We start from the raw sequence: 20121 nt of genomic DNA, 5'->3' as shown, positions 1-20121 counted from the left end.
TAGCAATGGCAGTAACAGCAGTCCAGCCCATTGTTCTATCTGAATGCGCCCCTCACGATTGGAAAACCCGCAATGGGAGCGCACTGGTGGCAGGACCATAAGATTTTGCCAGCATAAACGGCTGCAAAAGTTTGGCAAATGTCTACAAAAGTTTTCTTCTTTTTGTTACATGAATGACGTTAGTATTTTGGACCATAACCCATTCAGTCCAAAAGTCCTCTTTAACCTCCCTCCCGTCTCCTCTGCCCTCACTCCAGCAACAAGTGTGAGGAGCTCATGGATGTCTTTGTCACTGGGATTGAGACCATTCAATCACTGGCTCTGTTATTCCTCTCCCTTCCTATAAAATGCATGCAGCACAACCTGGATAGTATTCAGACTGTCCTCTCTCTTGGAGGACCACAGAAGCAGCAGGAGCTAACAAACAGGGAACAGGTATGCTTGTATATCCTTACTACTAGAGAGGAAATAGTACTCGGCACCTTTGGAGTGGCCGTTGTTGAGGCCAGGGCCAGTGGTGGAGCTGACATCACAGGAGATGATAGCATCTTCATACCCAGCCACCTTCTTACATCTCCCATCCTGATCCCACAACTCTTCTGAGTTACAAGCTATAAATTATGTAAGCATGAACCTCATGCATTCCCTCCCTGGGCAAGCAAAAATCCTGCCCTTTGATCTTTGTCTTTCAAATACCAAAAAACTACAACCTGGCCTGGAAGATTAATAGGTGGAAGAGCAAGCAGACAGTTACGAAGAAGAAACACCTTAACTTGACTTCACGCTCGCAATTACCGGCTAAGATGCTGACATTACATGCAGTATGCAGGATAGCAAAGAGGCAGGATCTGCATGAGTCAGTGGGCCATGGTAACCTCCAGCTAGGAGTAAACACAGATGCCATCTTTCCAGGAGGTGCGGTCCCACACAAGATCTGCTGCAACAGACTCAAATGAGTACTTAAGTGGAGCTGCAGCCACAGCGCTATTTGGAGTCTGTGTCTATGTTCAGCAAGGCCTGGACAACATTGAGGCTTGGGCTCTTAAATGGAAAGTAGCTTCCACACACAAAACTGACAGACAATGACCATCTCAAACTAAGGAGAATGTATAAATTTCCTCTTGACTTTCACAGGCATTCTCATCACTGAACTCCCCACTATCAACACCCTGGGCGTTAACATTGACCAGAAACTGAACTGGATCAGCTATATAAACACATTGGCCATAAGAGCAAGTCAGAGGTTGGGAATTCAGCAGTGAGTAATTACATCCTGACTCCCCAAAACCTGTCCACCATCTTGTTGTTGTTCATCCATTGTCATCGATGAGGACCTTGACACCATTAGTCATTTTGAGACTGGATGCGATGTATCCAAAGATGACTGATTAGGCCAATTTGGGCATGGAATGTCCTGGCACATATTGGACAGACTTGTGTAGACACTGTAGTTGTTGCGCTGGTGGCTCTGGACTTGCGCAGCTTGTGCTTAAGTTATGCTTCAGCAATACACCTTGCTTTGTAAGCTTGACAGCCCTTGTGGATGAGGCAGTGCTAGATAGGGCAGTTTTGAGCCAGCGTTTCCCAGGTGGTCGTGTCTATGTCCAGCGACTTCAGGGAGGCCTTGAGTGTGTCTTTGTAATGTTTCTTCTGCCCTACATGTGAGCATCTTCCAGCAGAGAGTTCCCCAAAAAGGAGCTGCTTGGATATGCGCTCATCTGACATACGGATGATATGATCTGCCCACCAGGTCTGCGCTCTCATCAGCAGTGTGTGGACTGATGTAGAGTTGCTCTAGAGAGAACTTCAGTGTCTGGTACTCTGTCTTGCCATCGGATGCGTAATATTCTGCGAAGACAAGTCAAATGATTGAGCTGTCTTGCATGCCTTCGGTACACAGTCCATGTTTCACAGGCATACAGGAGGGTCGTGAGTACCATGGAGCTGTAGACCTTCAGTTTTGTTGCTGGGCTGATTCCTCGACATTCCCATATAGTAGAGTGCAGTCTACCGAAAGCAGAACTTGCCTTTGCTATTCTGCAGTTAACTTCTGTGTCAATAGTCACTGCTTGGGAGAGGGTGCTGCCAAGATGAATGAACTGGTCCACTGCCTGTAGTTTCTGCCCTTTGATTGTGATTATGGGTTCTGTGTACGGTGCATGAGGAGCAGGCTGGTGCATGACTTCGGCCTTTTTAATGTTGATGGTGAGTCCAAAGTTGTCACAAGCCGTGGAAAATTTGTCCATACTTACTTGCATCTCTGGCTGTATACAGGGCGTAGCCATCGGCAAAGAAGAAGTGTCTCAGAACAGTCTCCTTTACTTTGGTAATAGCTTGAAGTCTCCTCAGATTGAAAAGCTTCCCATCCACTCTGTACTTGAGGCTGATTCCAGCAACACTGTCCTGGAAGGCATCATTCAGCATGGCAGTAAACATCATGCTGAATAGTGTGGGTGCGAGCACACAGCCCTGTTTGATGCCATTGGTGACTGGGAATGCCTCAGAGGATTCTCCGCCATCCAGTACTCTGGCCATCATGGAACTGGCGTACCATCTGAATGAATTTGCTGGGGGGGCAGCTGAACTTTGACATGATCTTCCACAGGCCTTGTCAGCTGACAGTGTTGAAGGCTTTCGCGAGGTCAACAAAAGTTGTGTAAAGCTGGTGATTCTGCTCCTGACACTTCTCCTGAAGTTGGCGCGCAGCAAAAATCATATCAATAGTCCCGTGACCTTTGCAGAAGCCACACTGTAACTCTGGAAGCAGGCCCAGCTCCAGATGAGTGACCAGACAATTTAGCAGGACACTTGTGAGGGTTTTTCCTGTGATGCAGAGCAGTGAGGTTCCTCGGTGGTTGTCGCACACTTGCCGATTGCCCTTCCTTTGTAGAGGTGCACGATGGAAGCATCTTTAAGTTTCTGAGGAATGGATCCTTGCTTCCAAAAGGACTGGAACAACTCAGTGAGCTTCTCAATAAGTACAGGACCAGCAGCTTTGTAGATCTTTGCGGGTATGGCATCTGCCCCTGGGGCTTTGCCACTGGATAGCTGGCTGACAGCTTTTATGACTCCGGCTGCTATCGGTGGGTCATCCATGGCACTGTTGATATCGACCTGGGGAATCCTGTCTATTGCCTCACATTAATAGATGACGGTTGGTTGAGGATGGCTTCAGAGTGTTCAGCCCATCTCTGCAGGATCTGAGCCTTCTCTGTAATGAGAGTTGTACCATCTGTATTCATGGATTTACACCCTCACCAGCAGAAGCACAGGCACACATTGCAGTTGTTATTTTCAACCTGAATACAGCCTTTAGCTCCCAAACCTTGCTGTGTGCATCCAAATTTTGTGGCTGCAATTCCCTTTAACACTCTATCAATTCATGGTCATATAACAATTAAAGAACAAAATTATAAATATTAAGTGATAAATGATGGGACTGATTAACTGAGTTGCCTAGATAGCTAGCATGTGGGGCAGGATAGTAGCAGCAGTGCAGTTTCAATTCCCAATTCAGCTGTTGTAGACTTGTCCCCTGCCCCTGGGAGTGGCAGGGAAAAAAAACCATTGCTGACAACAATTGCTGGGCAAATGGTTCGGGATGAAGCATCAGCAGATCAAGAGCCTTCAATCAGAGCACACATCACAGTAAATAGTTAGTAGTCTTATTGGTGACAATGGCACATAATAAACTGACAGATGTGATTGACTAGCCACAACTGACCTTTAGACAGGACTGATTGGGTTTGAAATATGTTTGATCAAGTGTAAGATCTTCCAGTTGGATGAATGTTTGTGCTAATGATGGTAAGAATGTTGGTGCTGGCAAATATGAACACTTCACACTTTTGTGGCTCATTTTAGCAGCAATCATTCAAGATAAAGCACAGGACATTAAGGTGGAGGGGACTGATTTCCACTTTCACACTGTCAGCACAAAGACTGACCCACCAATAGCACAAGATGAGAAATCAGCTACCTGGATTCCAGACAATAAGACAGTATCTGCTGCCAGTGCATATTTAAACCATTATCGCTGCAGTGTAAGCATCTATTCTTTCCTATCCTGTATAAATGTTATCAATTTCCAGTGCAATAATTCACCATCCTCCTAGAAGGCCAGTTTAATATTGATTTTTCAACTACCTTTATGGACCTGTTTAAACTGATGTCGACAATTTATTTCACTAGTAAATCTGGAAATTGTCTTCCAGAACGGCACGATTATGTTTCTCTCTTACCCAAAAGACTATAAAAATACATTTATGTGCAGTCAGTCATTCACGTTATTCCTAAAATGCTTCTTTGGCTTTTTTTTAGAATTATTTTGACGGCAAACTCTCTCCTCAAGGAAAGATGCCATGGATTGAATATAATCATCAGAAGGTATCAGGCACAGAATTCATTATTGATTTTCTTCAAGATAAGCTGGGCGTAAACCTAAACAAACACCTGGATTCTGGTGAAAGAGCTGTCTCAAGAGCCATTACAAAAATGATGGAAGAACATTTCTATTGGTAAGTTGGTTAAAAGACTTCCTTTCAAGCATGTTATAGGAGCTAATGCATTTATATTTAGTTTGTTTATGGTAAGAACTGGAAAAATCAAACTAACATCCACTCCAGAGTGTTATGGCAGTTTGGACCCATGAAAAGCAACTTCCAGACTTTGCATTACAGTCCATCAGCAATGGATTATCAGATGACTCCCACTCATAAAATCTGATCAGTTTTGCTCATTGCGTGGTGTTTAGCTGATTGTGTGAGGTAATTGAGGGCAACACTAACACAACTCAATTTCAATGGCTTGTAAAGAGGATTTTTTCTATTTTTCTAGCAAGTTAAGATTGACTCGGTGATTCCAAATAAATTTGTTGGATTTTAACCTGGTGTGATGAGACTTCTGACTGTAGTGCCAATTCTGGATGTAAAATGGGATCTCTGTCTGCATAAATGCACATGTGTGACTGGAGTAGGGAGCTGATCTTACTAGGTTAGGCTATTTTGATCATTTATTTGTGTTTCCTATGCAGCTTAAAGCTTGTGTACTTAAAAATTAAATGAGCAAATACAGGAGTGAGAAAAAAGCATTGAAACATTTTGTTCAATGTTCAGGTAATCCTCACAGCATTTTAAACCTTTTCAAAACCTGCATCTCTCTCTCCTGTATATGCTCATTTAATTTTTAAGTACACAAGCTTTAAGCTGTACAGGAAACAAATAAATGACTAAAATAGCCCAACTCAGTAAGGTCAGCTCTCTACTCCAGTCACACATGTGCACTTATGCAGACAGAGATCTCATTTTATGCCCAGAATTGGTACTACAGTCAGAAGTCTCATCACACCAGGGAAACAGGTTGAAAAGTGGTTGATGAAGTCAAAAGGAGAGTCAGTGCAATGTAGAAACAAAAGTTTCCAGCAGGCTTAATCCTTGAAATGGATGCTGCAATGTGAAGATTGAGGAAGAATCTTCACTGTTGACGACATGTAATATATCCACTGGATGCACAGATTCCTGCATCCACCTTTTATCTATAAAGTGAACCAGGATGTACTCAGTGGAAAATGGACAAGACATACAGAGGATTGAAAGGAGCAGTTGGTATAACTGATGATATTCAGATCTAAGGTGTATATGATTATGATCATGTCTAGCACCTACATGAAGCAAATGAGAGAACCAGGAGAGCTAGGCCAAAATTTCACACGTCCCCCCAGGCGCGTTATGAGGTGAGGAAACAAGCAAACCTATGAGAGCTGATGAGTGAGGATGTTGAGTACCAGTGAGAGTCACATGACAGGAATTTCAACAACCTCAAAGCAGTAATATTCAAGGAGATGTGTCTGTAATATTACAACAGAAAGAAACCTGTCACTCTATAAATAGATATTGCTCAAGAAGAACTGGGGGCCCAAATACAAGAAAGAAAATCAATAGCATCCAAAGCTGTGATATCAAATAAGACTAGATATGCCAATAGGGAAAAAGAGCTGTTGGCACTCCTGTTTTTGTTTTGTTTTTATTCCAACTCAATCCAATCAAGCCCAATTCAGAGTCTCAACAAGTTGAGACATTCCTGATCCAAGCTAACAAGATAGGGCTCTCACCCCCTGTCTTGGGCTTGATCTACATGATCCAAGCTGATTGGAGTAGGTGTAGCTCCTTCTCCAAGGCTTGATTTAATTTGCATCTTAGCCAAAAGGCCGAGATGCCGCTTTAAAAAATTGCTTCAAATGAAGCTGAAATATAACCTACTGTCTTCAACCAAGGGCAGCATATCAATACTACACTTGATCTTAGTCAAAAGGCCGATTGGCACTCCTGTATGGATGTGAGAAATTCATAGTGGAGAGTGATCATTGTCCAGGGTAGCAGATCTCCTAGAAAAATCTTTGCAGGGCATTGGCAAGACTTCAGAGTTTCGGAGATTACACTTGAGGATTCTGGGTTATGATTTCACTGAAATACAAAGAAGAGAAATAGTGCGAGTAGATACCCTGTCTCAGTTGTCACCACATGAGAAACATGAGGTAGAAGATCTAGATGAGACCAGCAAAGATAAAGGGAGCGATTCACAAGAATTGAAGTTTAAAAAAAATTCTTAAGTTTCCTGCTGGACACCATAGTCCCTGCATGTGTCCAGCCGCCAATTTCTGGCATCGGAGCTGTAAAAGTTATTATGATGAGGGTTTGCATCCCATTAATGAGCCCGGGACTGAAGACTCTGGGCCCGCTAGTGTCTACCCCATGCCAGGAGTGTTTCACTCCATCAGGGTTTACAACAGCTCCCTGCTAATGGTGAGCTGGTAGTTGACCTGCTGGTGTAAAAAGGGGCAATTGAGGTTTCCCAGGAGATCGGGTTAAGGGGGTTCGCCCCTGGGCATTGCCAGCCTGGCAGTGCCAGTCTGGGCTCCTGGCACCGCCCATAGGGCAAAGTGGCAATGCCCAGGGGCACCTTGGTGTGTGGGGGGAGGTGGAGATTGGGGCTGTCGGGGAGTTGGGGAATGAAGGCTTGCTGTTGGGGTTGGGGGGATCAGGGCTGGCCTGGACACATCTGGGAGCCCAGCGATCAGGTGGTGGTGGGGGTGGGAGGGGTGCAGGGGCCGCACATCCAACGATGTGGGGTCGCAAGGCTGGCTATCAATCGGAAATCCGACAATGTGGGGATGGTGCACATGCACCGATCTCGGCACTGGCAGATTGGCGCATGCGCAATGGCCTGATCAGCGCTATGCTGCCAGCCTCTCCACCCCGGAAATCGGCCTGCCCATAGCTTTTAATGAGATTCTCATTATGGCACTTGTAGTGCACAGATGATAGGAAAATCCCGCTGAAAAGAAAAACAGTGGGATTTACTCCAGTTTTTACGCAAATTTGGCACTTAGAATTTTTTTAGGGGAATCTCATCCAAGGAGTTAAAGATACTCTGTCCGCAAGTGATCCAGGGATGGCCTGAAAAGGTGCTATTCGGTAGTACTGGTTTATCAGAGATGAGATCTCACTGGAAGATGGTGTTTTGCTAGTCAGAGCCAAAATAATCAGACCCAAAACAATGCAGGAAGGATTTCTGCTGAAGATACATGAAAGCCGTATGGGAATAGTGAAGTGTAAGCTCAAAGCCAGCTGTGTACTGCATTGGCATCCTTAAAGAGAGTGAAAGAATGGTGTCTACCTGTAACGTAGAGCCCACCTGACTGGGCCCAACCTTACACCAGCTCGCCCACTGCCCCCTCCCCACCCAAATGAAACCACACCACTCTTGTCCCCAACTTAACCCACCCTCCCGTGACCCACATTCCATCCTCCCCCAATGTCCAACTGCCCCCCCACCCACCCGATGTCTGACTCTCCCCCAATGTGTGACTCACCCCCAATATCTGACTCACCCCAGTGTCTGACTTCCCCCAGATGTCCCACTCATCCACAATGTCTTACTCGCCCCCCAGAAGACCCACTGCCTCCTGATGTCTGACAACCCTCGATGTCCAACTCCTCCCATTCCCTCATGTCTTGGTCCCCCACCGATGTCTGAAAACCCCAACCCATATGTCAGAACCCCCCCAACGCCATCCCCTCCAATGGACAACTCCTCAACACCAACACCCCCCCCCCGATGTTTGAACACATCCCATTTATTTACCTCAGAAACTCACCTCCTCCCTTTCACTGGGACCTTTAAACTCACCTGCTTTATGGCAGCTAATACCGTAAAAAAGTGTACGTCTTCTTTTGCTCTGCCTCTGTTACACCTGGCTGCTGGAGCCATGGACCTGCTGTACTGCCCGAGTCTTCCCCCCGGCCTGAGTTAGGAAGATCAGATGAGACAGGAACTTTAAAATTTAACTGCAGATAAGTCAATAAGGAGGGGCAATCTGCCACTGAAGCCGCTCTGAAATTGTGGCCCAATATGTAAGGAAGGTAGAATTGTATTGACATAGAGAGGCATTGTATATTTTAAAAAGAGGGATTTTATATTGTTTTGCTATCTGGGGAGAATCAGAATCATTGTTATGTGCATGGATATTATACTTAACTGCTCGGAGTGGAACCATGATCAGGCAGGGGACGAGGCTAGCCCATTGTACTGGGGGTGTTCTGATGCCTGCGATGGTGGTTTGCCCAGGCTGGGGTAGAGTAAAGGATGATGGCAGCCAATGAGGTTAAACTGAGGTTTTACTTGATGCAATGTTTGAAAGCCATTTTGACCTTTTGGCGAAGATGAAACATCAGATCAAGCCCGGATTGGGGTGTAATGCCTCATCTTGTCAGCTTGGATTTTATTTGTCCATCATGTGGGGACCATGATTTGGATTTAATTTGAATTGAGTTATTGGTTAGAATAATGGTAGGCAAAAAAAAAGTATCCCAAGGATGCCGCATCACTCACTCCTGCACAGCAGACTGTGCACTGAGCTGATGAGGCATCATTCCTTCGCACATGGTGAGATTTGGGAAATACATTTGATGCCACTTCCAGCATTTCAGTCTAAAGTTGTGATTATTTTATACTTTTGGGAACCCCAGGGCACAACAATTGTGATCTTGGTAAACTCAAATTTAGTACAGGTTACCTGACTGTGGATGACAAAGCCATCTCCTGCATCAAAATGAATCGTTGGACAATCGTTGTGCCAATACATCTGTAAAATCATCTGAAGCCTGTTGATCTCTCTGGCAAGCCTATTTTAAATCTTCTATCACCTCAGCATTGAAGTTTCTGCCATGGTTTTTGCTCCAAAAATAAGTTTATTTATGTATTAGTACTGCAAGTACATTAACACTGCAATGAAGTTATTGTGAAAATCTGCTAGTCACCACACTCCAGTGCCTGTTTGGGTGCACTGAGGGAGAATTTAGCATGGCCAATGCACCGAATCATTATGTCTTTCAGACTGTGGGAGGAAACCCATGCAGACATGGGGAGAATGTGCAGACTCTGCATAGATAGTCTCCCCCCAATCCACCCAAAGTGTGAAAAGAAATAGCTGTCGGTCTTTTTTTAAATGATGGGCTCAATTTTAGGAATCTGACCTGCTGGTGGAGATCTGTTTTGAGCCATTATTCTCAGCTCTTGGCCCCCTGCAGTACAAGTTGTAAATTTGAGCACACAAGCTTTATAATCTGGGAAGAAGTGCTGTGACTAAAGGTTGAGGGTTGGAAGATGGGTAAAGATAAGGAAGGCCAATAGACCATGGATAACATGAGTTTGATTACAGTGGAGTTGGCGATGGGGATATGAACTATGGAATAGAACTGGATTGGAGAGTCAGTTTAGGGGAAGGAAATTCAAATAGACATGGCAGGAGGCACAGAAACCTTAGTATATATAGGCTCAGTTTTGTCCAAGATGTCTTGAATTCAATTCAGCTTGATTCAATTTCACCTTATTATCCAAATGGAAATGGTAACACTATCCATTCTTTAAAAAATGACAGTAAAAGAAAGAAACTTACTCAGGTTCTTAACTTTAATTATTTCTAGCAGTCCTTGCCCCATGACTGCAAAGTTCAATGAGAGGTCAACCTTTGCATGGTCCTGTCAGCCAGCTGAAACAGGGAAGGTGATGGCCTTGTGATATTATCGCTAAACTATTAATCCAGAAACTCAGCTAATGTTCTGGGACCCCAGGTTTGTATCCTGTCACAATAGAGGGTGGAATTTAAATTTAATTTAAAAAGATCTGGAATTAAGAATCTACTGATGACCATGAAATAATTGTCAATTGTCGGAAAAACCCACCTGGCTCACTATTGTCATTTAGGGGAGGGAATCTGCCATCCTTACCTGGTAAGGTCTACATATGACTCCAGAGCCACAGCAATATGATTGACTCTCAACTGCCTTCTAGGATGGGCAATAAATGCTGACCAGCCAGAGTTGCCCATGTTCCATGAATGAATGAAAAAAAACTCATTGTTTTTCACTTTCTTTACTTTCGTCAAAATTCTTCGAGGGTTGATTTAATCAAGAATGATCTGCTCACCAACTCATTCTCTCATTTAGATTGTGAGGAAAGGGTAAAGGAATCAGATAGGCGAGGAAAGGCTTGACGGTGCTGAGCCATTCTTCAACTCTCCAAAGGATACTTGGTGCACTGTGTTAAAGGAAGGGAATGATGAAAAGTTGGCCGATAGTGTGGTATTTGAGGTTACAAGCAGCAAATGTGAGGACATGACAATAGCAGTTACAGTAGGGGAATGTTGAAGATGACCATATGGAACCTAAAATGTGAATGAAGGAACTCCAGGCAGATTTGAGGCACTGATGGAGATTGGCGGAATCTTCAGTGTCATCACCATTTGGACAGGGATCCTTGTAAGTCCAAATTACCCAACATCTAAATCTGTGCCCTTCTCAGGATTTAGCCCTCAGTAACAATTGTTTTGACTTTTCAAAAACTGGGCAGGTTCCTTATTAACGAGGATTGGTACATACTGAGGAAATTCAAGTGGTGCATTGGGTGCTCATTATGCATCTAAATGATGAATGAGTTAAAGGGCTAAATAATAATCTTTCACTCTGATTCTCTGTCTTAAGAAAAGTTCAGTTCTCTCCAGACTTCCAAGTGTCATGAATGTGGGTCAGCGCAGAACGAGTGACATTAAAATATAGTTAATGTGGGTCATTACTGGATGAACAGCGGCAAAGCACTGTGAATATGGGTCAATGCGGGATGAACTACATCAGAGCAAAGCTAATGTGGATCAGTGAAGAATAATTATGTTGATGTTGTTTAAAATATTTGCTCTGATTTAATTTTTTTGGAGAGTCTTGGCTTTTGTTCATCTTGGGTTTTGGTGTATATTGTCATGAAAAATAATTGCGCACCAAAATCAAACATTTCCAATTTTGCACACTATGGCGACAAAAACCAGACCAAAATGGAGTCCATTAGATACTTGAAACCTAAAGAGAAAATGCTGGAAAATCTTAGCAGGTCTGGCAGCATCTGTAAGGAGAGAAAAGAGCTGTGTTTTGAGTCCAGATGACCCTTGCTGAGGTTTTCCAGCATTTTCTCTTTTGGTTTCAGATTCCAGCATCTGGAAAAATTTGCTTTTATCCATGAGGTACTAAGGGGGCATTGGCCATATTATAGCCAGTGGAAAAGGATCCATTCTAGGTAAATGATTCACTGTTCTGGACTTGCTAGTTTTTGTCTTCAGCAGCTTGTCAAGGACACATTATTCAGTAGGTGCACCACTAAACACTAAACGTTGTTGAAGTGGAGTCACTGTACATTAAGCATCTTCCTCCCACACCCACAGTTTATTTCAGCACTCTCCTCATCCTAATGCACTCCACGTTTACTTTAGTTTTCTCCTCTTTTCTCCTCTTACCACTCCCCTACCCTTCCCCTACCCCCCGCCCAGTTTATGTTGATACTTCCTCATCTTATTCCCTCCCCCAATTTAGTTTAGCATTCTCCTCTTCCCATTCCCTGCTCCCAACTTATTTTGATAGTCTCCTCATCCTACTCCCCGCCCCATTTTATGTTGCCAATCTCAAACATTTTCACAGCATGGCACCATCTTAATGCCTCAGATTTTACGTGACCCCAGAATGAACATTTCAGGAATGCAAGAGCTATTGAGTGGGTGGGGGAAGGGGAGGTTTCAGTTGCTGGGTGGGGGGCAGGGGAGGTTTCAGTTGCTGGGTGGGGGTCAGGGGCAGGTTTTAGTTGCTGGATGGGGGTGGGGGCAGGGGAAGGTTTCAGTTGCTGGGTGGGAGGGGCTGGAGGAGGGAGCTTCAGCTGCTGAGGAAGGCAGCAATGATGTTTTGGTTCCCCACTGGGGTGGGGGTGGGGGAACAGAGGTTGAGTATTGGCGGTTTGTGGCTGCAATAAGTTACAGAGGTGTATAAGATCATGAGAGGCATGGAAAGGGTGAATGCATTCAGTCATTTTCCCGGGGTTGGGGAATCGAGAACTAAAGGGAATAGCTTCAAATTAAGAAGGGAAAGAATTAATGGAGCAACTTTTTTACACACAGGGTAGTACCAATGTGGAATGAGCTGCTGAAGGCAGGGACATTGACAACATTTGAAAGGCATTTGGACAGATACATGGATAGGAAAGGTTTAGAAGGAAATGGGCCAAATGCAGGCAACTGGGGTTAGCTTAGATGGGCATTTATAAGAAAGAACATAAGAAATAGGAGCAGGAGTAGGCCATCTAGCCCTTCGAGCCTGCCCCGCCATTCAATAAGATCATGGCTGATCTGTCGTGGCTCAGTTCCACATTCCCGCCCTCTCCCCATAACCCTTAATCCCCTCTCTTATCAAAAACCCATCAACCCGCGTCATAAAAATATTTAGCGAGGTAGCCTCCACTTCAACGGGCAGAGAATTCCAGAGATTCACCACCCTTTGAGTGAAGAAGTTCTTCCTCAACTCCGTTCTAAACCGCCCCCCCTTTATCTTGAGGCTGTGCCCCCTAGTCCTACTGTCCTTTCTGAGCGGGAAGAGTCTCTCCACCTCTGTCCTATCTATCCCATTCATCATCTTATACGTCTCAATGAGATCTCCCCTCATTCTTCTAAACTCTAACGAGTACAAGCCTAGTTTATTCAGCCTCTCCTCATAGCTCAACCCCTCAACTCCGGTATCAGCCTAGTAAACCTCCTCTGCACTCCATGGACCAGTTTGTGTCAAAGGACCTATCTCCATGGTGTTGATTCTTTGTTTCTAAGTTGCTGAAAGCACAGAGTTTCACCCTAAAAAAAAAATCACAGGTTTATTTTACTATTCTCTGAGCCATCAGGCCTCAGACAATAGTCCAGTTGGCTATGTCCACCAATAGGAACAAAGCGAGGACTTGAAAGGGCCTCACAGTTGACAGAAATCGATCTGAGTTCCACGGCAGCCATTTCTACCTTGGAGCTTGCAACCTCGAAATCTTGTCTCGCAATCCCCTGAGGGTTGCCCTTCTCCCACCCCCAATTTATCCTCTCATAACAACTCCTCTCAATCTTTAATGATGGTGCTTAGATTTAGATATGTGTATTATGCATATATTTGGGAAGATTACACATGGTGTTTATCATTTCTTCCATATTCAAGTGAAGGATCCTTCTCTTCGGCCTTTTTAGTTGAACCAATGTAAGAGGAGGCTTATTAATTAAACTAGATATGATGGAGAATTTCACAGGATCATAGAATCCCTACAGTGCAGAAAGAGGCCATTCAGCCCACTGAGTCTGTACCAACCACAATCCCACCCAGGTCCTACTTCCATAACACCACACATTTACATTGCTAATTTACACTAGGATCAATTTAGCATGGCCAATCAACCTAACCTGCACACCTTTGAACTGTGGGAGGAGACTGAAGCACTCGGAGGGAACGGGGAGAATGTGCAAATTCCAAACAGACAGTGACCCAAGGCTATAATTGAACCCGCGTTCCTGGTGCTGTGAGTCAGCAGTGCTAACCACTGTGCCACTCATTAATGTTAATGTGTGTCACTAATGGACCCACAACTTCACATTTATTTTGTAATTTCTAAATTGTTCACACATAATGGGTCTTTATATGTAATTTACTTGCAATCTCTTTGATAACACATTATGAAAAAGGAATAACTGCTCAATTTGCTTCTTCATACATCTGACTCTGGGACTAATGTTATTTCTGGCTCTGTGGACTGTTTATACATAGCTGCTATGCTCTGTGAGGTTCAGAATTTGATACCTCCGTATCTCTGAAGATGTTAGAAAGCAATGGAACAGTTGCAGAGATGTGGCTTAGGAGATTGATGTATCTATTGCTAAACCATCAACCTGACTATAAAGCTGTGAAGAAGGCACAGGGGGATGTCAAGCAGTTTTGGAGCAGGGTCATAAGCGAAACGAACATTTTGTGTTAGCTCTGATTTTGGAATAAATTTGCTCTGAACTGTACTTTTTTTTAATAAACAAAACATTGGCTGAAGTAATGGAAAGACAAGGTACCCGCATCAGTGGTTTTACTACCACAGTTTTGAATTTGCTGACAGATTAGTGCGTCAGAACTTTCAGAGGGTAAAAGCCCAGAGCATAAAACAATCCATTAGTTACCACACAAAATATATCAGACACCACAACTCAATCAACTATCATTTCAAAATCTTTAGTGCTCCATCTGGTTGTCATCTTAATGTTAAAATCAATCGATCACTGACATTCAGAAGCACCATTACTGCCATCATTGACTGGCACTTTATTGTTGCCTTTATATCGCTATTTGACAACAGGTTGGCCAATAAAAAATGTGAAATAGTCATTTTAAAATATGATACCGCTCAACATCACTTGCTCAAAGTCTGAGAAGTTGAAACACATCCAAAAACATAACTGAACACTTGAGGAAAATGACTGTTTTTGAATTGAAATTGTGCAAAAATGAAAAAATTCTCGATTCCATTACCTACTTTTAGTTAGAGATTAACATTGTGTAAACCATATTTATTGCAAGCTGTTCCTTTACCCACTGCTTAAATGTCATCTGAATGTTAAAATTTTGCTTGGATTTTGTTAAAATAGTGGATTGAAGAACTTTATGCCAATGTAATTTAGATGGGTGGGGAGAAGTGGTTCTTAAGGTTGTAATCTAATAGTCAAGGCTGATTGGGTTGAATGGTCTACTGTTCCTACTAACATGTTAACATGTGTGATATTAATATAAGACAAAATTTTAATCCATATTTGCCTTGCCACAAGAATGGAGGGATATTTTACTGTTGGGAATATTGCTGAGGAGTAATGTCTCCAAATATTTGTGAAACCAGTGAAAATGGAGGAAGATGTTGTCCTTGTCACTATATATCAATATTTTTATATGATAAATGTAGTGTTATATACTGCACATTTTCAAATTAAACCCTTCAGTAATTGTCAAGAAGTATTGCATCAACTTTTAAAATCAAATAATTGTGAGAAAAGCAACTGATAATCATAAGAAGAAGCACTGTGAGTAATGGAAACCAACAATTTGATTTCATGCAATCAATTTATTTCGGGATTTTTATCAATTAACATCAGTCACCTGTTTTAAATACCAGGATTGGAAGTAGCTTGGGTAATTTTAATCTTGTTACAGTTGATGTAAGTTGCAGCTTAGCATTCACTTTTCCACCACAGTGAGCATTTTATTGCTGCGTCTTAAAGCTTTATGAAAAACAGGGCTGATCTGTCTTCAGGCAGTCCAAGCAGCTAGCTGCTAAATTTCCTGTAACCATTCTTTATTTTACTTTTTATTTTCTGCCATTCCTAGATGATGTTAAGAGGGTCTCAATGAGTTAATATGAGAGCTGGATGCACAAAGATTTATCTTGGAAATTTTACTGTCAATCTCAAAAATTGCCTATTGTAACATTTAAACTATATAAACGTCATCAGAATCCATTCTGGGTTTCAAAATGAAATATTTCTTTGTCGGAAAGTGTATCAATCATACCAACCTTTGTTGCAATCCTCTCTTGCTTTCAAAACTCACTTAACATAATTTGAGGGAAATTGTTTCATCAGGCTGCTGACTGGCTGACCTTCCCACTTATACTGATATTCCAGCTTTGCCAACTTCCCACTCTCAATTAAAGGTGAATATGGGAACAGAACAAGAAATGTACTTATCCTTGCTTCTGTGTATATTCTGAGGAGCAACTTCTTTACGCAGAGGGATATGGGCCAAATGCAGGCAAATGGGGTTAGCTTAGATGGGCTTTATGGTATGTATGGACCAGTTTTAACTGAAGGGCTTGCCACCATGCTGTACATTCTATGATTCTATGTTGCTTGCATCTATGCATTAAAGTCAACTCTAAAATGCTATTTGTGAATATTACGCCGTTGTTCTTTTGGCATTACAGGGCCATAGTATACTGTCAGTGGATTGATAACCTCCATGAGACCCGAAAAATACTGTCTGTCTCAGGCCCATTCAGTGGTTTCCTGAAATGGATACTGTGCCATCTAACTCGAGGAATTGTTAAACGGGAAATGTACGGTCAAGGCATTGGACGCTTCTCAAAGGAGGAAATATATACCTTAATGGAAAAAGATATGCGATCACTTTCAGTGATTTTGGGTGAGATGAAACATTACTTTGCTGTGATGTGCCATATATTTCACAGAAACAGCTTTTGAATGCAACCTCCACCTCCAATATTTATTAGTCTGCATTAATTAAATAGTCTTGCCACATTTCAGATCCTCCCCTTCACTGTATGTTTGACACAAACCCTTCTGATGGGAATTATATTATCTTGATTCTACCTGAACATCCCTGATAATCTGCATGTGTGTTTCCCTGTAACCAACATGTATTTCGTGGTCATCTTTGTGTTCTTTATAATCTCCATCATTAATCTCTGCCTCTTTTAGATTGCTAGAAGTGAATCTGTAAACTCAGATTTCCAGTCATAGGATCATAGGATCTCCACAGTGCAGAAGGAGACCATTGATCCTGCACTGACAACAATCCCATCCCCGTAATCCTACGTTTTTATTCCACTAATTCCCCTGACACTAAGAGTCATGGCCAGTCAACCTAACCCCCACTGTGGGAGGAAACCAGAGCACTCAAAGGAAACCCAAGCAGACATGGGGAGAACGTACAGCCACTGCGCAGATAACCACTGTGCTAACCATTGTGCCACCATGCTACCTGATGTGCAGCTGTGATCATTTCTGCGTGCACTGTGGAGATTCAATGTATTGTGTGGAGTCATCCCTTATGTTCTTTAAATTACAATACCTGGGAAAGCCAGCTGGCTAGCGTTAAAGCTGAAAGACAGATTAAATATGAGGCTCACAGCCTCATTATAATATCTAAATATCTAAATGGCCCATTCACCCCATGGAAATAGGTTGATTACCATCCCTTAACTCAGTGCTAACAATGGAAGTGAGCAGATTGGAGGTAACTTGGGGTTAGGGATTTCTAAAGTTTTAGTATATCACAAAGCCCAAAACTGCCTATTTCAATAGCCAAAATTTCCCTTTATAGAATCCCCACAGTGCACAAGGGGACCATTTGGCCCATTGGGTCTGCATCAATCACAAACCTACCCAGGCCCCCTTTCCATAACCCCACATTTTTACCCTGCTAATCCCCCTGGCACTAGGGTCAATTTACTATGGTCAATCAATATAATCCACACATCTTTGGACTATGGGAGGAAACTGGAGCACCTAGAGGAAACCCATGCAGACATGGGAAAAATGTGCAAAGTCTGCACAGACATGGGGGAATGAGCAAACTCCACACACACAGTGATCCAAGGCTGGAATTGAACCCAGGTCCCTGGCGCTGTGAAGCAGCAGTGATAACCATTCTGTCACAGTGATGCTCATGCTTTCAGAGTTAGATCAGATGTGTAGATTATAATGGCCAGAATTTTATGTGGCCTGGGTGGGTTGTGTGTAATATCACATGAGAAGATGTCGGGTTTATTTCCTGATGTCATTGTGCCCTGACGATATTTTGGTTGGTGGGCATGAATCTGAATTAAGCAGCAATTGACTGGAGTTTTATACTGCCCTTCTACTTTTAAAATGAGCAGACATGCTGATTGACCAGATGACATTTATGTTTAAGCTCAATTCGATCAGGGCTGGGATGCAAGTCAGAGCTCAAATAAAATTTCCAAATGTGTCTGGGGACTGAGATCTGTCTGTGATTGTGCTGTCCAGACACTCACGGCATTGTTTTCTCATTGATATATATATTTAACAGGTCAGCAACTGCCCCAGGTACCTCCACAGTGGCTGTCCCCCTGAGGGAACACATTGGAAGTGCCAGCCCACACACTCCATTTTCTTGGCGGCTGCCCTTCACCCGCCCTCCCCGGCAGAGCTCAGTCACGCACAGAACACATTTCACACTGGTTGGCCATTAATTTGGCACCCAGTGTATTATCGTGCTAACAACATCATCTCAGGCGGGAGCAGGTTTCACATCCACTCCCACCCTCACTGACATCAGGCATCGCTGAATGTAAAATTCAAGCCCATGTTTAATTCAATGTCAAATTATATATAGAAAACAAAATAATGAGAGGAGAAGAAAGGTAGGGCTACATGAAGTAAAAGTTAAAAAATTGTAAGTTTAAAAAAAATTTCACATTCATTAATTCTGAAGAAATGAATGTCCACACTTGTCAAAAATTTATTAATTTGTTTTATGAATACCAGCTTTAAATTTTCTGTGCCAAAATTGTTTGTCAGTAATTAAGACTCATCATGCTGTTAAAAATTTATCTGCACTTGAATGGCCAATTCCTAAATTTTTTGACATATTTAGTGAACATCATAGAATTATAGACAGTGGACATGGAAGGCATCAGGCAGCTCACCCACACCGCCAGGCACCCCTGCCTGTGCCCCCACTCCACGTAGGCCTCACCTTGCCTCTCCGTCAATCAGAATAGCGGAGGGCTCTCTGAGGCAGGATGTCCTCCAGAGTGAGGGGTGGAAGTCTCATCTCCAATGTTGAATGGCCGATGTGCAGCCAGTATTGGCAGGGACGCATTCACCACCAATTCTTTGGGGGGCAGTGCCAAGTGGCAACACCAGGGCAGTGCCAGGGGGCAGTGGATTCTTAGAAGATTACTACTAGTGCATTCATTATCTGTGTAGCTACTTCCTTTAATAGCCTGGGATGTAACCCATCAGATTTGTGTGAGTTTCTCCTGCGTTAGGAGGTGAATTTTAATTGTTTCATTCACGTCTGACAGGTAGTTATTATTTTGTTAACACTACCTAGAGAAAGTTGCAGCTACTGCATAGTGCCCTAAGATAAAGGATGATGTAAAAGTTCATGCTGCTAGATGTTTGCTGTATTTAAACCACCCTTTGTTGTGATTTCATCAATTAATTCAAAAAAAATGATGCAAATAGATGATGACTTTCTGATGTAAGTAAAATATCAAACTGCTCAAAAGATAGCTAACAAATGCCATTCACAAATCGATAAGACTTCTCTGCCCTCTGTAGGATGTAAGAGGCATAAACTACTGAATTTCTATGACCTGTATTGTCCATTTCCACTACTGCTGCTGTTTGCTCTCTGTGGAAGCTGCTTCTAAATGAAATGGCTGCTCTGCATCTGCCGCTACTGAGCCAGCCCAACTGCTACTTTTAATTCCTCCACCACATTAGTGTGCTCTGCTAGCTACGAAGACAATACATAGAACATAGAATATTACAGTGCAGTATCAATACATGGTCTTCTTTGCCTTTAAAAGGTCCAAAGAGAAGTTTGGCCGTGTTTGCAAAGCCTGAAATTACTCACCAATCCCAAAAGCAAACCAAGTGCAGATTTGGGTGTTGGCATTTGCAACTACTGAGCGATTTCTACCTTTAGAGACTCTCTGGACTCAGTCAATATTGATACCCCCCCAATCTGGACTCAGTCGATATTGATACTCCCAATCTGGACTTCGTTGAAGTTGATACTCCAATCTGGACTCAGGCGATATTGATACTACCAATCTGGACTCAGACGATAGTGATACTCCAATCTGGACTCAGTCAATATTGATACTCCCAAACTGGACTCAGTCAAAATTGATACCCCCCAATTTGGACTCAGGCGATATTGATACTCCCAATCTGGATTCAGGCGATATTGATATTCCCAA

The 20121-nt window shown here is 43.0% G+C and overlaps 1 protein-coding gene across 1 annotated transcript in view; it reads left to right on the top strand.

Annotated features, from left to right (window-relative positions):
• The window catches only part of faxcb (failed axon connections homolog, metaxin like GST domain containing b), an 85487-nt gene that overhangs the window by 43849 nt on the left and 21517 nt on the right, over positions 1-20121 (top strand). The window contains exons 3-4 of the mRNA XM_080193346.1: positions 4321-4517; positions 16348-16565. Coding sequence (XP_080049472.1) covers positions 4321-4517; positions 16348-16565 — 415 coding nt within the window. The remainder of the gene's footprint in view (positions 1-4320; positions 4518-16347; positions 16566-20121) is intronic.

The sequence above is a fragment of the Carcharhinus amblyrhynchos genome, chromosome 7 (genome assembly GCF_965287045.1).
Source record: "Carcharhinus amblyrhynchos chromosome 7, sCarAmb.v2.hapA, whole genome shotgun sequence".
In the NCBI taxonomy this organism is placed as follows: Eukaryota; Metazoa; Chordata; class Chondrichthyes; order Carcharhiniformes; family Carcharhinidae; genus Carcharhinus; species Carcharhinus amblyrhynchos.
This window is presented reverse-complemented; position numbering and strand designations above follow the sequence as displayed.